This window comes from Bubalus bubalis, chromosome 1, assembly GCF_019923935.1.
Source record: "Bubalus bubalis isolate 160015118507 breed Murrah chromosome 1, NDDB_SH_1, whole genome shotgun sequence".
Taxonomy (NCBI): Eukaryota; Metazoa; Chordata; class Mammalia; order Artiodactyla; family Bovidae; genus Bubalus; species Bubalus bubalis.
Genome location: NC_059157.1, coordinates 87481746 through 87502658, shown reverse-complemented (window position 1 = coordinate 87502658; position 20913 = coordinate 87481746). Strand labels below are relative to the sequence as shown.

Here is a 20913-nt window from a genome sequence, read left to right as displayed (position 1 = left end):
CTGGGCCAAAGTACAGCTTTACTACATGACAAATGACACAAAATTTAAAAACCAACTGTTCTGTTACCTTTAAGACACGTTTGATAGAGCCCAACACAAAGTTTCTTTGTGGATGCTTTCTGTTCTGAAGAAGCCAGTCACGATTTAACACCTTTTCTCCTTCTTCCAGAACACATTTCTGACCTTGGAAATGTGGTTTCTCATATAAAATCCAGCTGAACAAATATAAAAAAGCATGATCAGTTATAATTAATCTTCTAAGAAATGAGGCATAAAACAAATATGAAAGTTATAAGTCACAGACTACATTGTCTATTCAAATTTAAAAATCTGGGCTATTTTCTACTACTAGCATATAAATCTATTTTGAAACAATGATGTACGCTGAGCAAAGAGTCTAAGAAAGAATATAAGTGCACACAACTTACAGTGCTTCCTAAACACAGCACCACAATCTATGCTTGGGCCTATCTTTACGTATACATACATTTTATAGATGTTATACACACATTTACATTAAAAACAATAGCTTAAAAATTCCAATTTCCATTTCTACCCTAATTTTCCTGTTGCTGGATAATAAAGCATGTGGGTCTCATTTTATTATTTGAAAACACACGAGATCACACTGCTTATAACCTGAATACTGACCAGTGGGTAACCCAAACACCAGACAAAGAAATTCTGGCCCCGCATGTCCATGAGACATGGTCCATAATAATAAACGAGATTTTCCAGCATTTTGGCAACCTACTCCAGTACTCTTGTCCGGAAAATCCCATGGACAGAGGAGCCTGGTAGGCTGCAGTCCATGGGGTCACAAAGAGTCGGACACAACTGAGCGACTTTACTTTCACTTTACGCCATACAAAGAATCCTTCACTTGTTGCTTATGTCAGTGATACAAATGACTTTAAGCATGTGGCCTTCACATTCCTTACCATCCCACAAATTGTGAACTCATTTTCAAAGCTATGTTTCATTCAACTGAAGCATTCAACTTGTAAAATCTATCCTGCTAATCATGAAGTTACGAAATGGTACTATTTTACTGCAGGCTGTAAATACTAAAAACAACCTATATTTTCTAATTAAGTTATAAAACTCTAACGATGTGTCAAAAACTTATCTGGAGAGAAACGGATGCAACCTTAATACAAGAAAAACATACAGCATAAGCAGCAAGAAAACAACTTATGGGGAAATAAAAAGTTTTAAGAGATCTCTTACCAGCCCCTTACAACTTTTATCAGTACCCCATTCGGATAAGACCAAGATGTAGCATCAGGAATATTACAGTAGATCTCTTGTTTATATTTTCTTCCATGGAGATCATAGATAACCATCTGCAACATATAGTAAGCAGGCATAATAACTAATTTTAAGAATGCATTTAAAATTCTAAAATGTCCTAGAATGCAGAAAATAAAATATCCTAAATACATAAAAGTAAATACCACTTTAGATGCTAAATTCCTGAATGAAATAACCATTTACTAAATCAGTTAAAAGTTTCTACCTTAAACTCCCCAAACCTAAACATAATCTTACTTCTTTCATTTTAGCCTATCTAAGAAACTTATGCTTACCTTTCCAGGTCTTGGGTTACATTTCAGAGTTTGTTTGTCAACATTCTGAAATAATAAAAGTGGAAGAAGTGAGCCATAAGAAACATAAACATAAAGATAGTTCACTTTCTTAGCAGTCACAAATCCAATTTATTGCATATTTGTTTAGTGATCATCATTACAAGGTGAACTTCTAGGTATTACAAGGAATAAAAAAGTAAGTACAAAGGAAAATAAAGCTGTGTCTCTGAAAGGAGAAAAGATGATCACATTTCCGTGACTCTTCCGGTGAGAGATTAGGTTAAACTCTCAGGTACAAAACAATCAAAATGTCAAGTTACGGAAGTCAAGAGAAATGGCACCAGCATGGAGGTGAGGTGATGGCAGACAGAGGTTCCCAGGAGGCTTGTGTGAGGAAGTGGTATCTAGAAGACCTTGAAAAACAGGATTTCAGTAAGTGAAACAATGTGGCAGGCTGGTGCAGGAGTAGTAAAGAAAAAAACTTCCAGGAAGAGAACATCTTGAGACAAAGTACAGACATCTTAGAGGGTGTGTAACCAGAGCACAAAGTGAGGAGGCTGAATGAACAAAACTTGGGGGCCTTGCAACCAGAGTGAAGAGGTTGCACTTGACTTAATAGGCAACAGCAATCATTAAAGAAACATTTCTGCAAAGCCCAGCCTTTCTTTTAAAAGGACCTTGCCTTACAAGCAACTGGCTGGTATTCAAGTATTAGCACTTGCTATTAAGGGTATTCAAAGTAAAGACATAGCCCTTGGCAATCCTAAAGGAAGTTCCATGATCTTGGGAATGTCAGAAAGAAATGTCCCAGGTTCAGTGAATATTCTGTAGTAGACATTCAAATATTTCTAAGTTGAATAAAAGTGTAACTGAACTTCAAGACATTTTCCAGCTATAATGTTTTCATCTCCTTTTTCTCAAATTAGTCTGCTCATTGCCCTGCTAAGTACGAACAAAAACAAGACCAAGTACAGTGAGACTGTTGTCAGGCAAACACTTGAAATATTTTAAATATTTAAAATATTTTTAAATATTGCAAAATCTTTTCATGAGACACATTAGTTCAATGGAAAGTGACAATCTTTCTACATTCAATACCTTGAGAAATTCAAAACGTTGTCACAATTTAGTTTGAAGACTAGAAGTCAGCAAAGAACTGAGATTATAACTTGCTTCTCTCTTATGCCTTTTAAATTCTGATGAAGCAATTTTGTTTTCTCAAACATAACAGTCCAACTAAAATACATGAGGTATAATACACTTCAACCAATGAACAAAGTAATCTCAACGAACAAAGTATTTTTTTAAATAATCTTTATACAACCTCAAAACACTGATTTTCCTAATAAGCTTTTAGGTTATTTCAAAGCACTACCCAAAGCATTACTTCACTAATTAATAATTATAATAACTTACCTCTGTGAATGGGCTTAATCGGCCAGGGGTGTCTTGAGTGCAGAAATACTTTGACACTGGTTCCTGAAAAATTCCACCAAATCTGGCTCCTTTTTCTGAGGAATGGGTTTTAGAGGTCTGCAAATACTGATGATAAGCACTCTTTAGAGAAGAATGTAGTTTGGAAGTAAGGTCAGATTTTTGTAGAAATGAGGCCTTTTCTGGCCACAGACCAATCTGCAGATTAGAGGTCGTAGGCTCATTTGACATCACATTAGAATTCTTAGAGACTCCAGTACTTTCCTGGTCATCATCAGAGCAAAATGTAAGAGAAGAATCCGGCTGCTTGAAGGTAACAGTTTCCTGCCTTCGAGCTCTCAGACTTCCTTTATGCAGTGGCTCTTCCTCATCTTCCTCTTCTCCACCCTCCTGTCTGTCATCTTCATCAAAATTCATCTTTAAACGCTCTGATACTGACTGGAGAAGCGATAACACAGAAGAGGGCTGGCTTGCATTCTCTCTTGATTTCGAGGCACCATGACGACCAGGTGAGACCTCGCTGGACAGAATGTCCTCCTGAGAGCTGTCGTCCTCGTAAATGGGAGACAAAGCCAAGGGATAGATCTTGTACCTTTTGGCCTCTACCGATAAGAATGTTTCTGAACTGTCTCTATCAAATGCATCACCTAATTTGGCTTCCTTTTCAAAATGATGGACGAGGTCAGTTCTACTTTCAGACCTTTCACAGGCGAAGACAGGCATGCTGTTGGGAGCTGTGTGAGGAATCAGGAGGGAATGTGTTCGTCTTACCTCGGTGGTAGTGTACTTGTCCTCATCTTGGAGGGGCTCTTCATACAGTATAGTAAAGGAAGAGTTTTCTTGCTCCTCCTGAGAAATGAAGGCTAAGTTAGGTTCTTCCTTTTTGTCTCCATACTGTAGGTCTCTTGCTTTCTTATGTACTGTAGTAACAGATGTTTTTCTGTCCAGCCTTCCCATGGTACCCTCAGGTTGAAAGTCCGGCACTGCTAAGGCTGGGTAGCCTTCATTATCCTTACTTAAGGTAGGCGATTCATAATCCCTGAAGTACGAGGCGAGTCTAGTGTCACCCGCTATCCAGCCTGTCTTTGTTTCCGTAGGCTCTTTCTCCACTTCTCCACCACTCCTGTCAGCACCCTCTTGGTATGCTTCTTCAGCCTCAGGTATGGGAGATGTGGCCTCTGCCTGTGTAATGGGCAACTCCAGACCTGTTCCAGGTATTTTCTCAGAGCTGACTGCTGTGGGAAACACTCTGTGTTTCCTGATGGTCCCATCAGAATCTTCTGGGAATGTGCTTTCCATTTCTCTCTTAGAGGGTGTGGACAAAGTTCCCCCACTTGTCTCCTTCGTATCTCCCTTACATATTTCGAAGGAAGCAGGTACTGCCTTCTGGGCTGCTTCTTTCATTTCTAACACAAAAGGAGGCATCATTTCAGTTTTCCTAATAACCCCTTCAGCATCATTTTGGCAAGTGTTTTCCAAGTCTAATAAGGGTCCTTCAATCTTTGCAGTGATCCCCTCACCATCTTTTTGGTAGACATTTACCACTTCTAATGTAAGGGACATCACCCCAGTTTTGTCCACCTTTCCTTCAACATCTTTTTGGTAAATACTTTCCATTTCTAGTGTGGCAGGTATTGACTCAGCCTTTTCAGCAGTCCCCTCAATATCTTTTTGGTAGATACTGTCCATTTCTGACACAACTGATGTCATTCCCGTCTTACCAACATCCCCCTCAGCATGCTTTTGGTAAATATTTTCCATTTCTAATGTAACAGGTGTCACCTCGGTCTTTGCAATATCCCCTTCAGCATCCTTTTGGCAAATATTTTCCATTTCTAAAGTGGCAGGCAATCCCTCAGTTTTTTCAATATACCTCTCAGCATCCATTTGGTATGCTTCTCGCATTTTAATAATTTCAACTGTTGGTTCAGTTTCTGAGGTACTCAATTCGGCATCCTTTTTATGTGCTCTTTCCACTTCTGACATTGGGGGGACTGCCTCATATTTCATAATATTCAACTCAGCGTCCTTCTTATTTGGTTTTCCCATTTCTAACATGGAAGGTATAAGCTCAATTTTTCCAATATTTACTTCAGTGTCCTTGTGTATTTTCCCTACTTCTGACATTGCAAGGGGTGTGCTTTTGTTACTGTATCCTGGCAAGCTTTTTTCAGATAAACATACATAAGTATCAGACAAGCTGCTTTTAGATGTCCCAGGTACATGAGTGTCATCATTCACAAATGGAGGCCATTTGAAATTTAATACAAGAGTTCTTGTATCCTCTGTCTCAGGTTTGTGATTATCAACACACTCTGTCCCCATTTTCTCTTTAGAGTCCTCCTTGAGGAACGAGTGTGTTTTTGCCTTATCATCTAACCCTGTAAGGGGTATGTTTTCAGCTAGTAAAACAGTATCTGATTCCTGCAAATTTATACTATCAGACTGCCCATCTCTAGTTCCTGAAAAGGGGGATTTTTGGTAGAGAACAATTTCTCTTCCTCTTATTGACTCGGTGTCACTACCTAAGTTACTTACAGCAAAGAATCTACCTAAAACTTTCCCACTGATTTCACATGTGCTTCGATTTATGGCCTGTTCTGACACCAAGAACTCTCTTACCATATCACATGGCTGAACACTATCACTACTCAGAATTTTTGAAGTATTAGCCTGAAGTTCAGAATCCGAGGTACCCTGAGCATCATTTGCTACCGTTTCTTGGGCTGAATAAATAATCTGATTGACTAATTCCCTAGCTCGGTCCTCTAACAACCAACATACATTCATTTTATCAGAATCAAAAAGGAGACTGTTCTCACCAACCACAGGTGAAACACAGGCCTTTTCTTCCCCTTGGACTTCAGGTATGTTTTCCACAGCCTGCTCTTCCAAATGCTCTGTGGACTGGACCTCTGTCAGTGTCACTTCTGATGGGTTTTTCTCAGGGATGTCTTCTTCCAGGGTACCTGGATTCATTATGCCGTCTATGGCTCTATGTTCCTGGCAGGTACCGACTGAGTGTTTGGATTTTAGCTCTTCCCTGACAGAATTAAAGGCCTCCCCAATCAATGTAACAGCCTTTTTACAGAAATCACTCTCGAGGTCCAAAAGTTGGGCATGTGCTCTCTTCCTTGCTTCTATGTGCTCAGCAGAGGCCTCAGAACACTGCTGGCTTGAGCTGTTAACTGACGCTGGGGTCCCAGCAACTGCTCTAGTCGCTGCTTCCAAGGGACTGTCAAATTGGGCAGCAGTTGGGAAATCAAGAGATACCATCCCAGTAGGATCTCCCAAATGGTCCTGAAGTGGGGTGACTTCTGCCCCTGTGAGGTCAGATGTTTCTGATTCCAAATAAGAGCTTTTAGGGTCCAACAGGCTAGTTAAGGAGGCACCTTCATGTGGGACATCTAAGGGAACTTTTACAGAACTAAAATTATTTGTGGGGTTATATGAACTTCTAACCATGCTAACTTCAGAGTTACTGGAGGAGGAAGGCAGGCTGTGAGTACCACCTCTTAGGGAATGGGCATCCTCTTTCTTTCTGGGAGATGAGGCTCTCTTTTCTGTTCTTAGCACAGAAGGATTAGGAAGGAAACTTGAATCCTCAGATGCAAAAGCCTCTTTTCCCAAACTGATACCAGAACCCAGAAAAGGTGACTTGGCTTTTGTGCTGTCAGTTTCTTGGAATTTGGGGGAAGTATTAGCTAAGCTGAGTTGTGAAAAATCAAAAATCTTTTTGCTCCCACAAGGAACTGAAGGTGGATGGATCATAGAAGCCCTGGCTGCACAATTCTGTGCCACTTGCCTAGTAACTTTCTCAACATGAACAGGAGGTGAAGTCTCAGGTCTATCACTCTGGGGACAAGCAGGTAGAGCACTGCGGGCTCCCACCTCTGTTCCCTGTACACCTTGATATTTGGAGGCAGAAGGGGAAACCTCAGTTTGGCAACTCTCTTTAAGGCTGGCATCTAAGTATTTCTCTTTAATTTCCTCATGATCCACTAACTGAAAAATTTTGTCCTGTTCAACTTCTAGGGAAGTCAATTCTGATAAAGCAGGATTTGCTGGCACACCTGTGATGTCAAGTGGAGAAGAAATTTCATCCCAAGAAATGTCTCTGGGCTCTGTTCGGGTAACAGGTATCTTGGAGAGACTTAGAGTTTTTCCTGTTCCAGAATGTGACTCAACAGGAACATTGTTCTGACCACCAATGTCAGCTTCTGGTAACATTTCTGCAATGCTATCAGTTTTGGTTTCCAAGGAGAAAGAAGAATCATGCTTGTCTGCAGTGCTCTCACTTGCTGCGGTGCTTGATAGCACCGACTCTGCTTTCTCAGGGTCTTGAGATAAGCTTGCAGGCTCAAAGCTCAAGTCCGCTGCAGTTATGTCGGTGTCACTGGCTTCAAGATCTCGTAGAAACTGGCATTTCTCCCTGTCAGGAAGAACTTCCTTGGATTCAAGAGCTGTAGGTGCATGCTTAGAGTGAAGGCCTGCAGGGAGACTCTTCCTGTCCGTGGCCTCCACATGATTTGCCACATGTTCTTGTTGACACTGACGAGACTGACTGGAGATACCAACAATGTTGACATCTCCAGTTTCAACAAGCGCAGAAGAACCTTCATTCTTTAAAATAGGGATATCCACCTGGCTCAGCATGCCCACTCTGGAAACAGAGGTAGGGTGTGAAGCACTGAAATCTGACTTATAGCCAAGGCCGGGGGATGTCCTGGCATCAGGTGATGCTATGGCTTGTTGAGGACTCTCAGAGTCAAGAAGGGATTCTGAAATGTGATTTCTATTAAGTTCAATATTCAGTTCAGGGGCTATTTTATTTTCTAAGCATGTTACAACTACTGATTCACTGGTGTGTTTTACAGAGGCAGCTTCCTTTTGATTCATCCTAAAGGGAGGCACTTTGCCATGTGGCCTAACAAGGTTTTTGACTTCTGTTAGTAATAGTGGGTCAGTATCTTTGTGTAGTGTCTCAATTCTATCTTCTGGAGCTTTGACATGACTTGAAGTAGTGGGTTCCTCACCTGATGTATTTTCTGTTTCTTGCTTGATTTCTGCAGGAGCCAAATTTTTCTGTGTGTCTTGGGCAGATGATCTGTTTCCAGCACTTACAAGTTCTGTGTCTGTTACGGCTTGTTTCTGGAAAGCCATGGAGCTGGTGTGATTGGCAGGCTGCTTTGATGAGTTCTCTACTGCTTGCTTGTTAGAACACTTACTCTCTGGCAACTGCAGAGCTTCACGCCTAATTGATTTATTTGGACTTGGCAAATCTGCACTTCTAAGTGTGGTAGGGTCACTCCCATCAGATTTACTACAAGAGAAGTCAGCAACAGCCGAGTTCTCAGCCTGCACTGGTGTCCCATCACTCATCACGGAGCTGGTTCGTTTTACCACAGTTCCTGGTGTTGCTGTCCTCTGCAAGTCTGGACTGTAAGGAATTTTGCTGCTGTTACTTTCTGTCAACAATGCTGAACATCCCAAATTTCTGTCAGTCTGAGAACCTGGTGCACAACTCAAATGGTGCCGTGAGTCAGAATCTCCAGCAGTGGAGCTGCAGCTAGTCACAGAACGGGATGATCTACTTGTCTCGGGTCCCCCAGGATAGGCTTTGTTTAAAACACCCCTAGAAGAAGCTGTGTTGGCTAGTCCTTGGTTGTTTGTTGAATGGCTTCCTGTGTTGAGATCTCTTTCGTTATCATCAGAGTCTTCTAACTGGCCTTCAGGCCCTTGTCCTTTCACAGGTATGCCTGTGCTAGCTGATGACAGTAATAACACCATTCCAGGCTCCATCTCACTCCCAGGGCCACGATGTGTGCTTGTACTAGAGTCAGAACTTGCATTTTCTCTGTCTAAGGGATTCACCGTTTCCGACACTGTCTGCTGCTTCAAATACTTCTTAATTTGTCTGGGGCCTCGGTAGGTTGCATATGTTACTAAAGGCCTCTCTGATTTACCATCCATTTGTCTGCAAAAAGAACAGCATGAGAGTATCAGGAAACATAATTAGTGACACTTAACAGCAATTACAGAAATCATGGTGAAGTGTATCTTTCAAATGCTCCTATTCTTAATATGTCTAAACTTGGGAAGGAAATTCTTGAATGTTTTAGTTCAGGCTGTCTGTATTAAGCATAATACAGATTTGACCAGCAGCACAGGAATGTCAAGCCAGCCTGAATGTTTGAACTCCTCAGAACTGTCCCTTTCACTTGATTATGTCTGTCTCTCCCACGGTGATTAATGGAGAGAACATGGGCTGACAAACCTAAGGCTTAGGTTCTATTAATAGTTTTGATCTCCAGTGAGTGCTTGACTAGAAGGAACCACATTGCCTTCGTGCCTCATATTGGTATCTCATGGCTACATCACTGATTTCTGCACCATATCAGAGTATCATAGCAAGTTTCTCTTCTTTTACTTAGATGTGAATTTGGAACAGCCGCTTTTAGCACAGAGGCAGAGAAGTTGTAAAGAAAACACCTGGCGAGATGTCTAGCCTGCCGTAAGCATTCAGCATATAATTAAGCCAATAAAGGACAGAACTGCCTTAAAAATCCTCTCTCCTGTTAAGCTCTTCAGAGATTCAATTAGCATGTGCTGTGTTTAGTCACTCAGCTGTGTCCAACTCTTTGCAACCCCATGGACTGTATATGTAGCCTGCCAGGCTCCACTGTCCATGGGGATTCTCCAGGCAAGAATGCTGGGGTGGGTTGCCATGCTCCTCCAGGGGATCTTCCCAACCCAGGTCTCCCGCATTGCAGGCAGATTCTTTACCATCCTAGCCACCAGGTTAGCATAATGAGTATTAAACTGGCTGGGCAAATGCAGAAATAAAAAAAGATTTCTAGCACCAATTCCCAACTTTTTCTCAGCCCTAGACTACAGTTCCTGATATTCTCAGCATCCATTGTTCTGGAGAATCTTATCTCTGGGAGCTCTGATGCTATGCTACGCTGCCTTATGGTCTTTCATACACACCATTCTTTCCCCTTCTTCCATGCCAGCCCCAGACAGAAACTCATACCCTCCGAGACTCAGCTCCCAAGTTATTTCTAACGCAAACCCACCCCGGGACCTGTTTACTGTTACTAGAATGGGCAGTTAGCCTCTGATCTCTGGGTACAAACGGCCCTGAGCACAGACTTGCCATAAAAAGATCTATGTACCAATTTATTTCCCCACTAACCTAGTGACTGTTTGAAGACAGACACTATTATCTTCATCATCTTTGTATTTTTAAGTGCTCTACAAAAGACCTGACAAATGGTGTATGCTTAATAGCTTTGTGTGAATTAATGAATGGCTTAAGTAAAGCAATGATACTAAATGCTAAGCGATTTGTTTTCGACTTTCTTAATCGGATCCAAAAAAAACTGATACAAAAGTGCTTTCAGTTTTGCGTACTAGTTATATTTTAGTGTCTCAACTACAAAAATGTATGGTAGAAAAACCTGATGCATATTCCAACGTTTTCAGGTTAAACATATAATTAACAAAACATTATAGAACTCATATGAATAACTAGGAAATCCAGTTATTCCAATAACTAAACATGATGTTTTTTCTCAACTTTAAAGCAACACCATGAAGAATGATAGATTTGTCTGCATGATAACACACAAAGCAAACTTCTGAGATGTAAAATCTTCATCACCTGGCCCCTTACAAAGTTCTTTAATTTTAGCTGAAACTTTATTTCAACCTATATAACTGCTGGCCTCTAAAATCCTACCGCACCACTATTATACAAAATTTGTATTGGTTACATTCATTTATTTTTACTGTCCATTTTAAAACAGGTATAGGAAATGTGTAGAGAAAAGCTTTGCCTTGGAGAAGTGATTTTAGCTGCTGCAGGAGTTTCAGGCTAGACCAAAGACAGTTATGAAACAAAGTTAAAATGCTGGATAAGGGAACCTGTTTAAGAGAAAAACACATACAGGTGAATTTATGTCAGTGGTAAAATCCTATTTTAAAATGCATAAATTATTCAGAAAGTACAAGAGCTTTTCAAAACAATATATCAAGATCCAGAAGTATGAAAAATGACAAGTTTTGTTTGATTTTTCTTTTAAAAGTTTTTACATTTTATAATTAAAAATCTACTTTCAAGACTGCAGTGTTTCCCCTCCACCCCAAAGATCTCCAAAATGTACATGATATCCAAAGAAACAGCCCATGAGAGAAGGATCCAAAGTTTATTCTTCATGTGTAGTAAAACTTAGGTTTTCTTACTACCTACACCATCCTAACCATTTTACTCTATATCAATCCTTGATCTAAAATAACTTCTATTAAAATAAACCACAGAGAAAAATCCACTCCAGGAAAATTTCAGTTCACTGTAGGAATGCCTTTTGGTAGTTTTGGAGTCCTTTTTAGGGGGGGTTGGTGGAATAATTATTTTCCATTTGGGGAGTTTTCTGGGTACTTTCAACGGAAATGATTAAATTGATTTATATGAACTCGTTTAAATTTCTGACGAGATAATCTCCGGCAGCACCCTGTATGGAAATGTTACATGCTTGTAACTAAAATATGCACTCTTTATACTAAACAACTACACTGCCACGTTTAAAGCACTGAACATCAAAGTCGCAAGCTTAGCTTCATGTATTATAATTAGTCCCTGCAGGTACTGATGAGCCACACTCACACTCTATAAAGGGTTAGTCATACCAAGATAGTCTATTTTCTACAGTGTTCTTTCACAGGCTGTAGCTGAGTCTTCACAATTGAACAGTATTAAGAATGTAGAACTGTCCTTTGTTAAGTTTTTCCCTAATTAAGAAAAGGAACAAAATGGAAATGTCAAAAATATATAACTTTACAAATAAGCTAAATATGGAAAATTAAAAAGGATTTCACAAAATAAAGAATGTATTGTCATGTGTTATGTAATTGTGCATGGGATGTGTAGCTTTTCCTATAAAAGTAGAAGTATGTGATCAGAATAATACTAATAGAAAAGTAAAATATCTAAAAAACTCAAATATTTAAGGGAATAGATGTACAGATTGAAAATGTGAAAAGGTTTTTATGCATTTCAGCCCAAACATACCTACCTATCATGTGAAGGCTTACTAAGCCTCCAGGCACTACACATGGCTGTGCTCTATCCTGGATAAATCCCATACATCTGATACTACATAGGTCAACCAAGGACATGCATCATTCTTCAAAGAAAATTCTGTAAAAGCTGCCTGAAAATATTAGCATTAGAGGATACATCTACCTAATTCACTTTTAGCAAGTATGATTAAGCTACTTTTTTAGCATTAAGATTTATTTTCTTTCGAATTATATAGTTAAGAATATCTTCTCTCACAATAGGGAAGATTTTTAACTCTTTTATGTAAATAAAAGCTGTAAAACCAGCAATTTTTAAAAAAAAAATCACAATAAAGTTTTAATAGAAGAGTTTCTCATGATGATAGGAATCTGCTGAAAATGGAAGCATTATAGAACATTTTCAAGAATTTCAACCCAATAACAAAGTAGCTTCCTATACAAATTACACCAGAAGGATGAGTTAAAGTATGGAAAGCAATCTAAAAAATGTTACCAAACAAGTTTACTTAAAGGCTTTAAGGATATTAAAAATGAAGTCTATATAGTCAACTATACATAAAAACAATTGCAAAGCTGTTTATTATTTTTAATTAAGTGAAGATGAAATCATTTACAATGCTTTTTGATGAGGATTTTTTACAAACACTTCAAATTATAGCTAATAACTTGTCTAAAATTTGAAAATTGTATTAATAGTGATTAAAGTGATGCGATGTGAAAGTCATTTAGCCATGTCTGACCCTTTGCGATCCCATGGATTATACAGTCCATGGAATTCTCCAGGCCAGATCACTGGAGTGGATTAGCCTTTCTCTTCTCCAGGGGATCTTCCCAACCCAGGGATCTCTAGTAATTTCAAAAGTATAGATTCAATTTTAAATAAAGTTTTATATTTGAAACATGCTCATAACTGACTCAATGAACATGAATTTGAGAAAAGTCTAGGAAATAGAGGAAGACAGAGGAGCCTGGTGTGCTGCAGTCTGCAGGGTTGCAAAGAGTTGGACAGGGTTGCAAAGAGCTGGACAGGATTTAGCAAGTGAACAACAACATGTTCTTAATAAAAATGAAATGTCCATGCTTTTAGCAAATTCATAACACAGAAATAAAACTTTAACCTTTAAAATTCAGATTCTCAAAGTTATTAGTAAATATCTTCTCCAGATATATTATTGAAATAATGTTTAAAATCAGGTATAAGCAGACGGTAATTATACTGTCAAAATGTACTATTAACCAAAACAGTATTTGACTTTTATATAATAATTCCTAAACAAATTGACAGTTTTTAACAGAACATTATTAACACTATAAATAATTCTAAACCTGATAACCTATAGGATTTCTGAAGCTGGGCTGGAGAAAGCCTGTGCCTCAGTCAAAATGGGGGCCCAGTGGTCTTTCTCTTTCCTCTAAGAATCATTGTTCTTTGCTGAGGTGGTTCTGGTGAACTGCCTTAAGCAATTATTCTATCATCAAGGAGGGTTTTACTAAAAAGAACAGGCACAGAATCCTCTTCCATTTTCTGTTGTCTAATATCAAAGGAAATAACATGACCTACTAATCAAACCCAAAGGAGAAAAAAGAAAAACCACAAACCTTTGATTCTACTCAATTCCCATGTAACCTCAAAATATGCACCATTTTAAACTGCTTTAGAGACAAAAAGTCACTTGGAGAGATTGTTAGATGGTTGTTGGGCCCCACTCCTAGAGACTCTGATTTAGTGGGTCTGAGTCAGATAACTTGCATTTCTAATGCTTCCCAGGTGATGCTGATCCAGGGACTGAACTTGAACAATAGCACTGCTTTGGATAATCCTTTATCATGGACGGAGGAGCCTGGTAGGCTACAGTCCATGGGGGTCGCAAAGAGACGGACACGACTGAGCTACTTCACTTTCACTTTATTATGATGCACCCAAATTTAACCATTTGTCTGCTATTGGACATTTGTTACCAATGATGTGTTCCTACATATGTTTCAATAAACATCTTTGTATATCATTAATAATAACCTGGAGAAGGCAATGGCACCCCACTCCAGTACTCTTGCCTGGAAAATCCCATGGACGGAGGAGCCTGGTAGGCTGCAGTTCATGGGGTCGTTAAGAGTCGGACACAACTGAGCGACTTCACTTTCACTTTTCACTTCCATGCATTGGAGAAGGAAATGGCAACCCACTCCAGTATTCTTGCCTGGAGAATCCCAGGGACGGGGGAGCCTGGTGGGCTGCCGTCTATGGGGTCGCACAGAGTCGGACATGACTGAAGCGATGCAGCAGCAGCAGCAGTAATGACCTACAAGCTTCTCAAGGTTCCTGATACATGCAGCCTTCCACTCACAGCACTGTATATGAGCATTAGCCAAGTCAACTCCAACTCCTATAGAATATTATCACTTATTACTGTTATCAGTTTAGTAGGAGAAAAGTTCTCACTTTAGTTTGCACTTCCTTGATTGCTAGTGAGAATAAATCTCTTCCTCACTTATCTGAATGACTTGTTTTTATTTGTCCATTTTATTCTATTGGTGAGCTAACTAAAATGCTTGTCAGTTAAAGCATTCTCATTTGCCAATTTACTGTATTGCTCATGATTTTTGGCATAAGAGAGTTTGAAAATGGGAAGCAATTTTGTCTACTGACTTTCTCTTTCCAGATACTTTCCATTGCTATCATGCTTAGAAAACTGCTTCTCACCAAAATAATTCACACTTAGATGCTTTTAGTTTTGTATGTTTCTTAATCATTTTTATTCTTCTCTAATTTTAATATAAAATGACATGACTAGTTTTTATTTTTTCTCCCAATTGTTACCCAATTTCCTCAAGTTTTCCTTTCTACATGAATGCATAATGCTGTCACATTTGAAGGCTCGAATCTGAAAACATATAAGGGTCTATTTCCAGACTGTCTATTCTGTTCCATTTAAGGATCTAGCAAATATTGTACCAGTATTATGACATCATTTCAATTAATGTAGCTTGATGGGCACATTTTAAGATCTGGCAGGGCAAGTCCCACCTCAGCATTCCTGATGGGTAAACCTGAATCCACTTGGGGTCTCAGTTCTCACAACCATAAAATGGGCCTGTGCCTACACCTATCTTAAAAGCTTACTGTGAGGAACTGTTTGAAAGCACATGCCTGAGGACACTTTGAAACTACAAAGGATCACACAGCTCTAAATTGTCATCAATATCTGCCTACGGTACTGATGATCTCTTTAAATAATAAGAATAATTCTCAAGTAGAGGTTAAATTAAAATCAATGAATCAGATCCTTACTAGCTATGAATGAATACTTATACGTTACACAAAATGTCTAATGCACTCAACATTGTTATAAACATTTTCTGGATAGAAAACATTCCTTCTAGCTCATTTAAATAAAAGAATAACAAGTTAGTGCCCATTTGTTTATCAAAGAAAGAAAAAAGGGGTGGTGAAATGCTCCTTAAATTTGTGCAAAATTTGTTTCTTGGAGCTGTGAGAAAGGTTCAAAAGGCTACTTTTATAAATACAGTCAATTTCTTCTCTTAATCCCTTTAATTGGATTCCACAAAGAAACGATATTGATAGAATGTGAACACAAATCATAGGACTATCTTTGTTCCCAAAATGCAGATACTGAACACACTGCCTGTCTGACTACAGAAGAATTCAGACAACAGAAAACACCCCCATTTAAAGAAGTCTTAAATCAGATATAAATCTTGTGGGCTTCCTTGGTGTCACAGTGGTAAAGAACCTGCCCGCCAATGCAGGAGACATTGGTTCGATCCCTGGTCCAGGAGGGAACACATGCTGTGTGGCAGCTGAGCGCACGCACCACAACTACTGAGCCTGTGCTCTGTAGCCCATGCTCCGCAACAAGAGAAGCCACCGCATGAGAAGCCTGCGCACTGCAGGTAGAGAAAGCCTGTGTGCAGCAACCAAGACCCAGCACAGGCAAAAATTAATAAGTAAATAAAATTATTTTTAAAAAAAGGAAGTAAATCTTGTACTATAACAAAGTTAGCAACTAAAAGATATTAGTACCACCCACTAAAATAGCTCAAGAGACCCTAGATATGGTATACAGAATCATGTAATTTTTCACCTAGTAGCAGGGATATAACAATATTTTTTCAAATCCCCTTAATCAATAGTAATAGAACTAAGGCTAGGTCCAAAACTCAATTTTTCAGCTAAGTAAATTTTAAACTTACTTCAGCAAGTCACCGGTTTCCTGTTCACTGTCTTGTGTTGTATCCAAAGAAAAGGCCTCTGAGAGCTCAGCTGAGCTGGACTCCTGTTCCTCTGCTGGAAGCACCTGGGTTCTCAGGGAGCCACCAGCACTTTCCCTTTGGCCCCCTTCCTCATGACGACTGGGATTTCGTAAGTCTTTCTCAGGTTTGTCATGTTCATCTTTGAAAGAAGACTGCTTGGCTTCACCAAGAGATGATTTTCCTGAGATATTGAATAAGTTACCTAGAAACTGGAAGAAGCTTTCTTTTGGCTGTTTATCACTTTCTCCTATTTTGGCCTCTGAAGTGGAACTGGAAAGGTCGTTGGGCTTTTTGGAATCTTCCGGTGTTGGAAGAGTGATCAGCTGCTGGGCCTGGGTCCTTCTGTCCTCACTTTGGGGAATCTTAGAAAAAACAGAGAATATTAAGCATCATCATTTTAAAAAATGACACGGGCTGACTGCTAACCTATTGCGTGATACTCTCTGTGCTGAAGGCCTGGGATATTTCTGTGAATGAGATGGATGGTTTCTACCTCTTAATAGTTTACAACCTACTAAAGGGCACAGTCAGCACAGCGTTAACAACATGATATGGTAAATGTCACAAAGGGAGAAGTACAGTCCACGTGGGAGCCCAGAGCTAACTAGTAGGTCTGGGGGCGGTGAGAGCAGAGGAGGTAACTTGGGGTGGGGGGTGTGCCCTTGGAAGGAGACGTAGACAGAGCCAGTGGGATGCCCGTGCATCGCCCTCTGTCTCTGCTTCCCCCCAACCCCACGACCTTCCCCAGCCCACACATCCATCTTCTCTCCATGTCCAATGAGGAGTCAGCTTCTAATTTAAAATGACTGGAGGTAAGATTGTAAAATGAGAAGAGCGAAAGGTAAGTGTGGAGAGATAAGTAAAGGCACACATCATAGCAAACCTTCTATGTATCTCAATTTAGCCCTTGTTATTACAGAACTAATAGACAGTATTCTTATGTGCTCCATACAGACAACACCTAAACAGACTTCATCATTTCTGCTTGTGTTAACCCCTGAAGCTACCACATGATAGAAAACTGTTTCTCAAGAAGATGAGGAAAGACAGCAGCATGGTGTATCAACTGAGAGGGAAAGCCCACTATCAACTCTCCATGGTATGCATGGAGGTATATCTATGTCAAACCTACTCTCCCAATTCACAGCACCCTCCCTTTCCCCTCCCTGTGTACACGTCTCTATTCCTGCTCTGGGAACCTGCTGTACAGCTTGGGGAGCTCAGCCGGATGCTCTGTGATGACCTAGATGGGTGGGATGCGGCGGGGGAGGAAGGACAAGAGGGAGGGGATATATGTCTGTTAATACTTGGAGCTGATTCACTCTGTTGTACAGCAGAAACATGAGCTTATAAAGCAATTATACTCCAAATTAAAAAAAAATGGCAAAACACAAAGCCCTGATATATGCATTAACGCAGATGGTGGGCAGCACCAGGAATTCTTGCAGATGCTGAACACTTTCAGGGGTGTGTTTTACCTGCTCATAATGAACCTACTAGTGAAGCACTGGAGAAGGAAATGGCAACGCACTCCAGTACTCTTGCCTAGAGAATCCTGTGGACAGAGGAGCCTGGTGGGCTGCTGTCCATAGGGTCGCACAGAGTCAGACACGACTGAAGCGACTTAGCAGCAGCAGCAGTGAAGCACACTCCATTCTCGTGTACACCATGCGGCCGTGCTGGCAGTCCACGCTCTCTCCTGCCTAAAGCGTCCTTAGCTTCAGGCAAAGGGGCCAACTCAGCCTGCCTTTCCCAACATGCTCACTCACCTACTTGTACGAGGAATGCCGTCTGATAGTATCTGTCAGATGTCACACTCACTGGTCCTTATAAAAGGAAAGCTCAAGTGTGAGTCAGAAAAATATCAACGTGCCAAGGTGAAACCACCTTAGGCCACTGCAGGTTCACAGGATGAAGTTTTGTAAGAAGCTGATCTTCAAGAAGGCAAGAACATCCAAATGTCATTTGTTCACTTCCTTCCTTGTTTTAATCCAAATTCAAAACAGCTTAAAGGAGTGTTCCACTAACCACTAATAATACTTGGCATATGAATGGCTGCAAAATGTTTAGAACCCATTAGCCTAGGAAATTAATTTCAAGTGAACCATATTTCAAGGTCTGTTCCAACCTTAGGAGTCAGGACTATTTTTGAATAAACACATTAGCATTTTTCTATGTGTTAGGTCCTTAATATAACTTCTGAGTCTTTTACATTTAGAATACCACCAGCCTTCTAGAGTCAAAGTCTCACCTTTTACTGGTTTCAACTGCAACTCAAGCCCACATATCTCCACCTCATCCACCAAGCCTTCTGCTCTTTATGGGAGCCTGCTCTATAAATGAACTGCGCTCTCTCCTCATGTCAACAGCTTAAATAGCCTCTCAATATGACAGCAGAAAATATGCTAGATGACATTTTGAAAGTGATCATGTGTTATTTTTTTTTGTCCTTTACTCCATTTACTTTGTTGTAATGGCTAGCCACAATGCTTAAGTGAACTGTAGGCTACTCACTAAAATAATACCAATATTCTTAAATGCATACAGATTCACAAGGGGGTTTTATAAAACTGGCACAGTGTTTTGTTTTTTTTTTTAAAGGAAAACAGAATATAATGATTACATTTTTGACATCAACAAAATCAAGACAAAAAACTTCTATAAAATCAAAACTACTATTTATCTCACTGCCTCAATTATTTTTACTTACTTGACAATTCCTTTCAAAATACAATGGACTGCTTCCAACAGTATGGTATTGGCACAAAAACAGAAGTATAGATCAGTGGAACAAGACAGAAAGCCGAAAGATAATCCACACACATATGGGCACCTTATTTTTCACAAAGGAGGCAAGAATACACAATGGGAAAAGATAATCTCTCTTCAATTAAGCGGTGCTAGAAGAACTGGACAGCTACATGTAAAAGAATGAAATTAGAACACTTCCTAACACCATACACAAAGATAAACTCAAAATGGATTAAAGACATAAATGTAAGACCAGAAACTATAAAACTTGTAGAAGAAAACATAGGCAGAACACTGTATGACATAAATCATAGCAATATCCTTTATGACCCACCTCCTGGAATAATGGAAATAAAAACAAAAATAAATAAGTGGGACCTAATTAAACTTAAAGGCTTTTACACAGCAAAGCAAACTATAAACAAGGTGAAAAGACACCCTCAGAAGGGAGATAATAATACCAAACGAAACAACTGACAAAGGATTAATTTCCAAAATATATAAGCAGCTCATACAACTCAATACCAGAAAAACAAGCAACCCGATCAAAAAGTGGGCGAAAGGGCTAAACAGACAATTCTCCAAAGAAGACATACGGAGGGCTAATAAACACATGAAGAGATGCTCAACATCACTCATTATTAGACAAATGCAAATCAAAACTGCAATGAGATATCACCTTGCACCAGTGAGAATGGCCATAATAAAAATCCACAAACAACAAGTACTGGAGAGGGTGTGGAGAAAAGGGAACCCTCCTTCACTGCTGGTGGGAATGTAAATTGATAGAGCCACAACGGAAGACAGTATGGAGATTCCTTAAAAAACTAGGAATAAAACCACCATATGACCCAGAAATCCCACTCCTAGGCATATACACTGAAGAAACCAAAACTGAAAAAAATACATGTACCCCAATGTTCCCTGCAGCACTATTTACAATAGCCAATATACATGGAAGCAACCTAGATGTCTTCTGACAGATGAATGGATAAAGAAGTTGTGGTACATATATATGATGGAATACTGCTCAGCCATAAAAAGGAATGCATCTGAGTCAGTTCTAATGAGGTGGATGAACCTAGAGCCTGTTATACAGAGTGAAGTAAGTCAGAAAGAGAAAAACAAATATCATATATTAACACATATATATGGCATAGAAGGATGGTACTGAACCTCATCAGTATCATCCTTCTAGATGCCATATATATGCTAGTAAAGTAATGCTTAAAATTCTCCAAGCCAGGCTTCAGCAATATGTGAACCGTGAACTTCCTGATGTTCAAGCTGGTTTTAGAAAAGGCAGAGGAACCAGAGATCAAATTGCCAGCATCCGCTGGATCATGGAAAAAGCAAGAGAGTTCCAGAAAAGCATCTATTTCTGCTTTATTGACTATGCCAAAGCTTTTGACTGTGTGGATCACAATAAACTGTGGAAAATTGTGAAAGAGATGGGAATACCAGACCACCTGATCTGCCTCTTGAGAAATTTGCATGCAGGTCAGGAAGCAACAGTTAGAACTGGACATGGACCAACAGACTGGTTCCAAATAGGAAAAGGAGTACGTCAAGGCTGTATATTGTCACCCTGTTTATTTAACTTCTATGCAGAGTACATCATGAGAAACGCTGGACTGGAAGAAACACAAGCTGGAATGAAGAATCCCGGGAGAAATATCAATAACCTCAGATATGCAGATGACACCATCCTTATGGCAGAAAGTGAAGAGGAACTAAAAAGCCTCTTGATGAAAGTGAAAGTGGAGAGTGAAAAAGTTGGCTT

The 20913-nt window shown here is 39.7% G+C and overlaps 1 protein-coding gene across 3 annotated transcripts in view; it reads right to left on the bottom strand.

Annotated features, from left to right (window-relative positions):
• CRYBG3 (crystallin beta-gamma domain containing 3) overlaps positions 1-20913 on the bottom strand; it is a 120084-nt gene that overhangs the window by 56944 nt on the left and 42227 nt on the right. For all 3 annotated transcript variants that reach the window (XM_044940695.2, XM_044940690.2, XM_006074556.4), the window contains exons 3-7: positions 16320-16741; positions 3006-9000; positions 1590-1634; positions 1231-1346; positions 68-215 (exon numbers count right to left, since the gene is read on the bottom strand). In XM_044940695.2, the coding sequence (XP_044796630.2) occupies positions 68-215; positions 1231-1346; positions 1590-1634; positions 3006-9000; positions 16320-16741 (6726 nt within the window). The remainder of the gene's footprint in view (positions 1-67; positions 216-1230; positions 1347-1589; positions 1635-3005; positions 9001-16319; positions 16742-20913) is intronic.